Raw genomic sequence first — 12104 nt, 5'->3', positions numbered from 1 at the left:
AACTCTACTCATTGATTGGTTGAGATTTATTTGTTTTGTTTTATTTTTGGTAAGGAGAATTAACTGCAGCTTGTACAGATCACTCTTATATAATATAATTGCCTACAATGTCACTCCTAATTCAAAAAGGAAAGACAAATTTTCCTATACTATCGGACAATGACACAGGACAGCTGTCTTGTTAAATTTCCTACTATGTTTTGTTTTCCCCTTCAATATATATTTATAGTAGCAGTCATAAGAAGAAGCATATATATATATATATATATGCTTCATAGGCTTATCACTATTATTGTAATGGTTATTTGACTATCAATGGAGCATCAGAGCAAACTAATGAAACCCGAGTTCCAGGTCTCTCTAGCTATACCTATCCTTGTATTCTTTACTTGGATATACAATGTTTATGTTTTGTTAATATGTATATATATATATAGCCTGTGATTTAGCTTTAATTAATTTCGTTAGTGTATAAAATATGATCAGTTAGCCACCAACTAAATCTAATATGTGACAGATTCTGCATTCGAAGGCAATTTTGACAATAACAATAACAGCCAACAAAACAGATATAGAAAAAAATAACATAATAATTCATAAAATAATTTCTTACAATACATAATACTTGCTTCACTCTCTTTCAACTTGTCAATCAGAATCAAGAAAATCTATACACAGTCCCACATTATAATTTCAAAAAGGATAAGAACAGTAAACCAAGCTGTTCTTTTTCTTGATCTTCTTCAACTTGAGGTTCATCTTCTAGCACTGTTTTTCAATAGTTCCAAAAACAATCAAGGTCCATTGATGCAACTAATGTAGAAGTTGCTGCATCTTGATCATCACCTGACCTTTTTCCCACTTCAAGATTTGATATGACTGAATAGATTTCAGTATTCATGTCTGTAGTACTGTCTTGTGAGACACCGACCATCAATCTTGAAACTTTGCTGCTTAATGTTTGTGCCTTGGTTTGCAATCAAGGCTCCTAAGATCGAGTGGTCTTGCATTAAAACAGAACCTGGATTTTGTAAGTTTCCTGATATCGGGACAGCCTGAGGAGTGTAGAATGGATTCAAAAGTGGGATTCGTGGAGAAACCTCTGAAGGGTTTGTTGAAACTGCTGAAAGATGATTGTCGAAGCTATCAATCGTGTCTTGTTGGTTTCTTTGAACATTAATGGGATTGGAGAAGCAGGGCACGTAGGCCGACTCGGCCTTAATCTTGCAATTCATTACTAAATGGCTGACCGGGTTTCATTAGTGTCCATCAATGAGAGCTCGCAGGGTAATCCTAGACATTAAACTCTACTCATTGATTGGTTGAGATTTATTTGTTTTGTTGTACAGATCACTTTTATATAATATAATTTCCTACATTGTCACTCCTAATTTAAAAAGGAAAGACAAATTTTCCTATACTACCAGACACAGACACAGGACAGCTGCCCGGTTAAATTTCCTACAATTTTTTGTTTTCCCCTTCAATATATATATGGCAGCAGTCGGATGAAGATGAATATTTATGTCTCTTCTCTTTCTCTGACCTTCTGCTTTAAAGTAGGCTTATCATTATTATTTTTATGGTTATTTGACTATCGATGGAGCATCAGGGCAAACTAATGAAACCCGGGTTCCAGGTATCTCTAGCTATAGCTATTCTTGTATTCTTTACTTGGCTACAGTTTCTGTTTAACGGTTTAGGGTTCACTAGATCATCTGTTTTAGACAATGATTGGTAATTTAATTTATCATTCTTTCATGAATTCTGATCAGGTCGAAGCCAAAAATGAGGATCGGATAAGCCAGCTCCCCGAACGCATCCTATCAATCATTCTATCAAAACTACCCATGAAAGATTTGGTTAAGACCAGTGCTCTATCCAACAGATGGAAGCACCTCTGGGCGCTGAGGACCAACCTCAATTTCGATGTTGACGGCATCTTTGGAACCAATCACGAAAGGCCCGATTGCAGTTCAAAACATAGCGAACGTTATAAGGAATTTAAGCTTGAATTCTCTAGGTGTGTCGATGGATTCTTGCAGAATTTCCAAGGCACGAAAATAATTTCTTTCAAGCTGCATTTCTTGAAACATCTTGGAGACACTTCTAACATTAATCGATGGATTAGTTCTGTGATTGGATTGGGAATTGAAGAGCTTGAACTTATCTTATCAGGCATGACATTATTTTCCTGTTGTCATCATGGTCTTTTAGGTGATGAATATTATACATTTCCCTATTGGCTTCTTCCCCATCCTAGTTATTCAAGATTAAAGCACTTGCATCTACAAACTTGTGTTTTAAAACCTCCTGCTGATTTTATGGGATTCAACAAACTAATAACCTTACAATTGCACGACGTATTTTTGGGAGAACAATTTCTTGCATCCCTCTTCTCCAACTGTTTGCTTCTTCAAGGTCTAATGTTGATACGCTGTAAACATATGTCCCTTTTAAAAGTTTTCAGTACTTCACTCCAAAATCTAGTGTTGCTTGGTTGCTCCAACCCATCACCAATTAAGGTAATAGCCGTAAACCTCACGGATTTTGAGTATAGTGGAGACATCATGAAGATCACTGTATTTGTTGCTCCTTGTCTGGTAAAGATCTACTTCAATCTCAATTCTATTCACGTGATAGACATGCCAAATGCATTATCCCACTGTGCGACATTTCCAACTTTACAGACTCTAATCCTGCATATGGACCCTTGGAAGGTACGTAAAGATTCAGAAATCACGAAGTGTAACTAACCTCCGATGATGACAATGAAAATCTGTTTTCTAATCTGCTGTTGTTTTCATTCAGGAAAAAAGATTACCACAGAGCATGGACTCGCTCAGAAATCTGAAGCAACTAGAGCTATTTTTTATCAAAGCAAGTGAGGAAGAGGATCTATTGTGGGTATTGACATATCTAAATGCTTGTCCACTTCTGGAGAAACTTGATTTCACGGTCAGTTGCTATATACTCTGTCAAATCTAAAACATTGTGGAGAAACACTTTATTTGAACTGTTTTTTATCAGCTTACATTCGATATTTTGTTTTGCCAAAACAGTTGGAATACAATTTTGTCTGATATTGTAATCTTATTGTGAGTTGTCTCTGTTGTCTATAGCTGGCCGGTGAAGAATTCCACAAAAATCAAAGAGAGATGCGAAATCTCTGTGGATGCACATATAGCAGACTCAAGAAGGTTCAGATGAATGGATTTAATGGTAACTGGTTCGAAATGGAGTTGATAACGCATATACTGAAAAGTGCAATATCCCTTGATCAAGTTGTTGTCAGTCCCTTGGCTGCTGTTTATCTTGGAGGTGGTGAATGGAGTCATTTTACTCCAGATGAGTCCTGGCATGGATCTCGACAGGATGTTGTTAGAAAATCACTTCAAAAAAATACTCCTGCTGGTGTTCATCTTGTAGTCTTATGATGTCATTTGTATTTGTTTTTAATAACAGTGTCAATTAACTTGGAACGCAGTGATTTTATTTTCATTTTTTTGTTGTCATTTGCTCGTATAAATTAAGGCAAGCTTATTTACACGTTGGGAGTCGAGTCCTCTCAGCTTTGCGGCCATGTGTAGTGTGATCATAACACTCCATTGATCCTTTAACCTTGGAAACATGTTCAGCCAATATATCTGTATTAAATTAGTTGCATTAGCTACCATGCCAGTTCGATATCCATTAATCTTCATACTAAAATTAGAATTAGAATAAAAAAAAATAAGAAAAAGGAATGAGAAAAACAAAGGACTGTTTAGAGGCTATAAAAAAAATAAGTAATGATAAAAAATAGGTAAAATTTTATAAAAAATAAGATTAAAATAACTTATAAAGAAAAAATTTTGGAACCATGAGATTGAATTAAAATAAATAAATAAAAAAGACTTGAGTCAACCAAAGTCAGCATGATACGATCTCAATCTCATAAATTATGTTATAAATTTGACAAATTAACTCAAGTTTTATTTAAGTTATTTTTTATGTTATCTTTTATAAATTTTTTTTTTTAGAATTTCATTCTTTAATATTAAATTAATTAAAAAATAAATTTAAAAATTATATAACTAATTCGAATAAGATGATCTTTTCATATAGATACATTAGTGATTATTGTGTTGATGGAGAATAAATCAATCATTTGTATTTATGAAATATAATAAAACTTTTTTTTAAAATAATGCCTAAAGGTGTTTCTTTATTATTATTTTTAAAAAATAAAATAATTTAAATATCTTTAAAAATATATTTTTATTTAACTTACGTTCAACATAATTTTTGTATTTTTACATGGGAGTTTTTGTTATTATCAGGTTGATTTAAAAAAAATATAATTTAATAAATATAAATATTATTAACAAAAAGATAATGACCTATGCAATATATAAGTTAAATTTAGTTTTTTTAAGATAAAATATAAATTAATACATTTAATTTACAAGCAATAATGGAAGTGATAGCTTTTGATTTACAAATAATTAATTACGTAAGTTAGTGATTGGAAAAAAATAAGAAGTTTTTTATATTAATATATTTATCTATTAAGTCTAATGTTTAAGTTTGTAAGAAGAGAAAATATTAGATAAATCTAAATCACCAGGACTAATTAATAATTTTTTTTTATAAATTATTAAGTTTCTCCTAGGAAAATACGAATTACAGAATTCATTTTAATAAATAAAATCACATTATAACCAAACAAGTTTTATTTATGTCTTCTTATAAATTTATATTTATTATATTGATTTTCAATAAATGATTATATATATATATATATATATATATATAATCATTTATTGAAAATCAATATAATAAATATAAATTTATAAGAATACATAAATAAAACTTGTTTGTTATAATGTGATTTTATTTTATTAAAATGAATTCTGTAATTCGTATTTTCCTATGAGAAACTTAATAATTTATTAAAAAAAATATTAATTAGTCCTGGTGATTTAGATTTATCTAATATTTTCTCTTCTTACAAACTTAAACAGTAGACTTAATAGATAAATATATTAATATAAAAAACTTCTTATTTTTTTCCAATCACTAACTTACGTAATTAATTATTTGTAAATCAAAAGCTATCACTTCCATTATTGCTTGTAAATTAAATGTATTAATTTATATTTTGTTAACAAAATTGGTAAAAACACACCCTTGCAACGACACGTCGTTTAAAAAATCACGCCTGCAAGTCACCTCCATGTTTTAATAGTCATATCTCCACTATTTTAGACCCTCTGAGGTCTGCACTGTTTTGATCTACAAACCCTAACACACACAAACCAAAATCATGGCTTGGAAGCGCCTTCTAACTCTAGCTCACCGGCCCCACAGACCTTTATCAGCAACCACGACCAGATCCTTTTCCAATGCCGCCTCCGTCGCCACCGTCAGTCCCACCACTCCACCCACCCCACCACCGCCAACCGCCATGATCTACGACCGATTAGCTGAATCAGTCAAATCAAAGCTCAAACTCCTCGAAAACCCGGACCCAAGATTCCTCAAATACGGGTCACCCCACCCAACTCTCAAAACCCACACACATATCCTCTCCTCACCTGAAACCCGCATCACTACGCTCCCTAATGGTCTCCGTGTCGCTACTGAGTCGAATCTGGCTGCTAAAACTGCGACTGTTGGTGTTTGGATTGATGCCGGGTCGAGATTTGAGTCCGATGAGACAAATGGGACTGCTCATTTCTTGGAACATATGATATTTAAGGGAACGGAGAAGAGGGGTGTGAGGGAATTGGAAGAGGAGATAGAGAATATGGGAGGGCATTTGAATGCGTATACAAGTAGAGAACAGACTACTTATTATGCTAAAGTTATGGACAAAGATGTTAATAAGGCCTTGGATATTTTGGCTGATATTTTGCAGAACTCTACTTTCGATGAGGGGAGGATATCTAGGGAGAGGGACGTTATTACTTTGGAAATGAAGGAGGTAAATATGGGTTTTTTCTGTTGTTTGAACTTGGATTGTTAATGGATTTTTGTTGTTTTGCCTGTTGTGTCTAGAGAGTCTAGTGTTTTGTGTTCAGTGGTTGTAAAATTCTGTCTTTTGGGGTGGGTTTTGATTTGTTTGTGTAAAGTTTTGTGCCTTTGGTTTTAACTGTTATGAAAGTTGGTGTCTTTGTAGCTTTGGGTCAATGGGACTTGACACGGTTCTTTCTATTTCTGGGTTGAGCATGTGGGAATTAGAATTGCATAGTTATCTATGCTTCCTGGATTTTAATTTAGAAATGCTAATGGTTGTTGATTTACTTACAAGTAAATGAGGGATGTCATTGTTATTTGCAAGTGTGGGTCATTTAGTTAACTTTTTTGGTGTTTGTTTTATGAAGTTTGTTGAATAGAAGATGTGGCGTTTGTTTGACGGGTAGTTTTAGATGTCAGGTCCTAGCATCAAAGTTTCAAACTTGTTTCAATGAATCCTGGTTACCGAGAAACGGTCATCTGTTTGTTAGTGGATGGTTTTAAATGTTATGTTCTAGTGATAAATTTTTAAACTTGCTTAACTGGATCTTTGTTGTAAGCATACTGAGTTGTTTGCTATGCTGTGTACCGAACAAAATGCTCGATTGCTTTTCAAAGTTATGAAAGGGGATAATTTTCATGTGAAAAATGTGTTGTTGTATTGTACTTCCAGTAACATTTTACTGCGGGCGTTCAGTTTTCTTAGTTCAACATTTTCTATGGATATAGCCTTATTTGATTTTGCTTCCTGCTTCTAACAGTTATAAATGATGTATCTGGAAAATTGTAGGTTGAGGGGCAAACCGAGGAAGTAATTTTTGACCATTTGCATGCAACTGCTTTTCAATACACTCCTTTAGGTAGAACTATTCTGGGACCTGCTAAAAACATCGAGACAATATCCAGGGATGATCTTCAGAACTATATACAAACACACTACACAGCTCCTAGAATGGTAATGCTTTATGTGATTTTACTTTTGTACAAGATGGAGTTGTGGGATTGCCGAACGCTTATTTCCATTTTCCTTTCTGCTTGCTATTAAGATTGAAGGTCTGCTGTTGAAATTCTTATCATGGGTATTTGTGTGACTTTCATTCCAGGTGATTGTTGCATCAGGGGCTGTGAAACATGAGGAGTTTGTCGGGGAAGTAAAGAAGTTGTTTACGAAGTTATCATCTGATCCAACTACTGCTGCACAGTTAGTTGCCAAAGACCCTGCATATTTCACTGGTTCTGAGGTGGGAAGATATAGCTCGAAATCCATGCCTTCCGTCTATGCCTTTTTCTTTCTCTAAACTACTATTTCCACTTATTGTTGTGAAAAATCAGGTCAGGATAACTGACGATGATGTTCCTCTGGCACAATTCGCCGTCGCTTTTCAAGGAGCATCTTGGACAGATCCAGATTCCATTGCTTTGATGGTCATGCAGGCTATGTTGGGTTCTTGGAACAAGAGTGCAGGAGGTGGAAAGCACATGGGGTAACCTCTCCTCTCTCTAATTTACCACATTCATCGCTATTCATCTTTAAAAAATTATTTGTATTCAGGGACGCTTCATTTAGCAGTTTAGGAATTTTATTATTACATTTCCTGAGAGCAAATTTGTACAGTGGTCTGTATTTACAGAAATCATGTCAACTCATGAGCTACAAATGAAATCCCCTTGTTGGTGGAGTTATAAGCAATTAAGCTTAAAAAAATAAGAATTTTCAAACTTTGCATATAATAGGGTGGGTGATTAACCCGTAATGTTTCAATGATCATTCTTTTCTCTGTTTTTCCACATCCTGACATAACTGGCTGACTATTTAAGACACTTTTGTCTTGTTAGCGAGGGCATTGATTAAATCTCAATCATTGGACAGTTCTGAACTAGCACAAAGGGTTGGCATTGATGAAATAGCAGAAAGTATGATGGCTTTCAACACAAACTACAAGGACACTGGTCTTTTTGGTGTTTATGCTGTTTCAAAGGTATGGAGTTTTGTCTTGTTTTCTTATTATTTAGAAAAATATAGTTTTAGCATGGTCGAGCAAGGAATGGAAATGGTGCAAATAACTTTGGAATGAATCTTAATATGTTAATAATATTTTCACATAGCCTGCAATAGGAACTTGACTAACAATCCCTCTCATCATCCTGAGTAATTTGGTTCATCAACCAATGTGTAACTCTCAATAAATCATGCTTCTGAGAACGTTTATGAAGTCAGTTTCCAATCTTGCCCTGCTTTGACTGGTACATAATTGGAAATTGTATGCCATCCTAGGTAATGCTACATTTTGTGTTTGTGGCCCACCATCATTTCTTCCCATCATCTCTCTTTTGCTGTCTCATTTAAGTTACAATCATTAAAGATTTGTTACTTGTTGATTCATCTTTGAAAGCATAAGATGTTCAAGTGTAGCAAGTCTCTGCTATGACATATATAACATGATAATTAAGTCATTTTGCCTTTTGATTGGATTCTCAGTTTAAGATTTTTTTATTCTTGTTTTATCAATGAAAAAAATTGTCTGATGCTTTGTTTTCAGCCGGATTGCTTGGATGATTTAGCCTGGGCAATCATGCATGAGACAACTAAGTTATGCTATCGAGTTTCAGAAGCTGATGTCACACGTGCTTGTAATCAGGTGGTTACTAATGTTCACACTTTCCTTTAAAAGTGGATTTTTCATGTTTTTTGCTGGCATCTGGACTATATTTTTTTAAGATTTCCAGGTCATTAACTCATAACGTGTTACATATACGTTTTCATTTGCAAAAACTCTTTACTATTTTAATCCAGTCATCATTTTTTTCCCCTTGTTGAATCTTTATTATCTTGAATAACATTTAGCTATTGCTGTCTGCAATAGAGAATTTTGTAAGATGCTCATTCCAGTCTTGTTCATGGTTTCTTTCTATCGAACTAAAGTTTGATGTTTGGATTGTTTGTAAAGAAATAACATGGGTGAAGAAGGCAAGTAACCTGATGTCACTTTGGTTGCTCAGCAATAGCTATACTAATAACTGTGTCATTCTCCTGTTGGAATGGTATCTTGTAACCTAATTCTGATTAATTAATTTTTATTTATCTTGTGATGGTTTTTTGGATGGAAGGATACAATGAGACATTGTATTCAAGGTTTTTTGTTAGTCAATCTTGTTGACCTTTCCACAGTAGGATTTCTTGAGCTTAAATAGTTGTTTCAAGTTAATGTGAGCCTCCACTATTAAATTGACAAGCGCTTGATTGACATTAATTGCTTGAACTTTAGACAACTCCATTCTTGTGATGTCGGAATTTCTTATCTACAATTTTTGGTCTAATATACTGTATTTAGACATGAGTAGCAATTAATTAAATTTTAACTCCCATATGAAGCTAAGAAGCTAATCAATTGTACAATCTTCTTTGTATGTTCAAAAAAGGAAAAAGGGGTTATATGATTTAAAACTATATCATTTGTATGCTGTGTGTTTTTATCCTCATAATCTTCTCTTGATGTGCTAGGTGATGTGTAGTTTTACAGATCTTGGAACATCCCATGTTCTCCATAATCTAGTCATTTTTCTTACCTGGCTGCTTACTCATGTTTGACTGCAGTTAAAATCTTCCTTGCTACTTCACATTGATGGAACTAGTCCTGTAGCGGAAGATATTGGGCGCCAGGTATGACATAACCTCATAAAATAATCTGGCTAATAATGCTAGTACAGGTTGTACAATTCTTCCTGGGTATACTATGAGATTTGTTGCTTGAAGATAATTAACGCCTTACTAATGTTTCAAATGGTTTCCCAAATTACACAACCCAATTCATAATTGATGTAGTTTCAAGCACAATTGTCTGTTGAGACAATCTAAACAGTATGTGTTGTGCTGTCCAAGTTGATGATTAAGTCTGATCCTTCATTGGCTGATATTTTAGTTGGTGCAAAGGCTTTCAAATTATTTTAATAAGTGTTACCAAGAAATTCAATGAAAACAAAATAGTACTCTCATTCAATTGTTTTCCATGAAAATCTCTCATTCAATTGTTTTCCATGAAAATATTCTGTTACTTTAATACTTGAGTAGGCTGATATTTTTGTGTTTTGTATCCATTTATTGTTTATACGCACTATTTTATTGTTAGAATTTTCTTTCCTTTTTTTCCTTATTAAATATTTCCTTTCAAACTAAAGGTACTATATCACTAGCAGCATGTTTTTCTATGTAAAAAAAAGGAAATAAGTTGACATGATTAATATGTGTGTTATTCACTAGATCCAAGTCATGTGAGTCCTTGATAATTTATGTTATACAAAATAGTGTTTAGTAATTTGCCGCAGCTTCCATTGCCTGGTTTTAGGTGTTTATTCTTTTATGATTAACAGTTGTAGGATCATAGACATTGACTAGTGAGAGTAATTTGAAGTGAAATCAGAGTTGTAATCTACTTTAGTTACTCATTTTTTCCTTACATTTGGCTGCATATGGTTGCAGCTACTTACTTATGGTCGAAGAATCCCATATGCTGAACTGTTTGCTAGGATTGATTCTGTCAATTCAAGCACTATCAAACGTGTTGCAAACCGATTTATTCACGACCAGGTACAAACTATAGAATACCCCAAGTCTTATTGTTATCTTAGATGCTGCCTTAACATCAACTAGTTTCTAATTGTAAGAATTATGTTGAAGCTAAGAAGCTCTGTTAGTTGCAGCAGTTGAATTTCCATCTCAAGTTTTATGTCTATTTATCTATTTCTTTCTTCTATAAGAACTTTTAAAACGTGTCAATTTGTTAAAGTGGGAAAGTGTTTTTCAAATAGCAAGTAAACAAGTGCACAAAGAGCTAAATCCTAATGATAAATGTTTTTGCCCGTTAAGGAACCTAGCACATAAAAAATAAACCCTACTGATTTTTATCGTTTGAAAAAAATCACGTGCAAATGGGACAGGCTTGGGAGTTTTGGATAAGATGTGTTAATGTTATGTTTTTGCAGGATATTGCAATTGCGGCCATGGGTCCCATCCAAGGGTTGCCTGACTACAACTGGTTCAGGCGCAGGACCTACTTGAATCGTTACTAGATTGTGCCAGGCGTTTGTTTATTACGGCATCCTTGTGTATTGTGCAGTTGCCAAACATTTTACTGCTTCTGCACGCAACGATATCTTCTGAGAGCCCTCACGGCTGCCTAAGCCCCATTTTTTTTAGGTTTTTGCTTCTGTAATGATATCATTGTTAACAGTAATAAGCGAATGCAGTCTCCAATATATGCCTAGGCTGCTGAAAAGGATTTCAAATTCCGTGCATTTAAAGCTGATGTATGAGCTTGCATCTTCCCCTTCTTGAATAGGATAAAAATACATGTCTCTATTTTCCAACTGCCACCTGCAAGCTAGCTACCTCGCTTAAGGGTTGCTCGCATGCAGTTGGAACCACTTGAACCACAATCAATAAATGCTGTCGAGATATTTGCAAACTAGGGCAAACTAGGGCTTGGCCTAGCGGTGGAAGGGGCTTGTCTCCTTCCACTGCACCTGGGTTCAAGTCCTAGCGTGCACGCCTGTCACCCTCGCGGTACCTTACATGCCTACTGGGTTTGCAGGATATTCAGTGGGCCGTGGGGATTAGTCGTGGTGCGCGCAAGCTGGCCCGGACACCCCACGTAAATCAAAAAAAAAAAAAAAAAAAAAAAAAAAAATAAATGCTGTCGAGATCTTGGTCCCCCATTCCAAGGAACTAAGAGTCTCCTTCCTCTTATGTTGGATCTGTACATCTTACCTTTTTATTTCAAGCATTTTGCTATGGTTTTCTCCCGTTCACAGTTATCTAGAAAGGACGTTCATTCCAAGGGCTACTGTGCGTATATACGTACATAACTTGCGTTTCAGTAGCCAGGGGTTTTTCATGCACACCAAAATTAGAAGTTTCTTCTAAAACAGATTCGGACAACCCCAATTTCTCGTTGAATTTAGACCTTAGAGGAGGATTGGTCATGCTTTATTGCGAGCTGGATTAGAAATTAATGTTTAGATATGTATGTGTCTGAGAGCGTTGTCAAGAATGTAAATTGAAAAATTAGGCATTCGTTTAATAAAACCAATTAATAATCATGTGCGTT

At 34.5% G+C, this 12104-nt stretch overlaps 1 protein-coding gene across 1 annotated transcript; it reads left to right on the top strand.

Annotated features, from left to right (window-relative positions):
* The first annotated feature begins 5237 nt into the window (after positions 1-5237).
* LOC105107759 (probable mitochondrial-processing peptidase subunit beta) lies at positions 5238-11364 on the top strand. The gene is made up of 9 exons (XM_011001800.1): positions 5238-5968; positions 6791-6955; positions 7104-7241; positions 7333-7484; positions 7871-7979; positions 8541-8639; positions 9596-9661; positions 10478-10585; positions 10981-11364. Exons 1-9 carry the CDS (start codon positions 5309-5311, stop codon positions 11065-11067), a joined length of 1584 nt encoding a protein of 527 aa, XP_011000102.1. The 5' UTR covers positions 5238-5308; the 3' UTR covers positions 11068-11364.
* The last annotated feature ends 740 nt before the right edge of the window (positions 11365-12104 follow it).

Source organism: Populus euphratica, unplaced genomic scaffold (genome assembly GCF_000495115.2).
Source record: "Populus euphratica unplaced genomic scaffold, PopEup_1.0 scaffold169.1, whole genome shotgun sequence".
Lineage (NCBI taxonomy): Eukaryota > Viridiplantae > Streptophyta > Magnoliopsida > Malpighiales > Salicaceae > Populus > Populus euphratica.
This window is presented reverse-complemented; position numbering and strand designations above follow the sequence as displayed.

Coding starts and splice junctions, on each gene's coding strand:
- LOC105107759 (XM_011001800.1), top strand. CDS start 5,309: ATGGCTTGGAAGCGCCTTCTAACTCTAGCTCACCGGCCCCACAGACCT. Junction 7,242..7,332: donor CATATTTCACTGGTTCTGAG/GTGGGAAGATAT, acceptor GTGAAAAATCAG/GTCAGGATAACTGACGATGA. Junction 7,980..8,540: donor GTGTTTATGCTGTTTCAAAG/GTATGGAGTTTT, acceptor CTTTGTTTTCAG/CCGGATTGCTTGGATGATTT.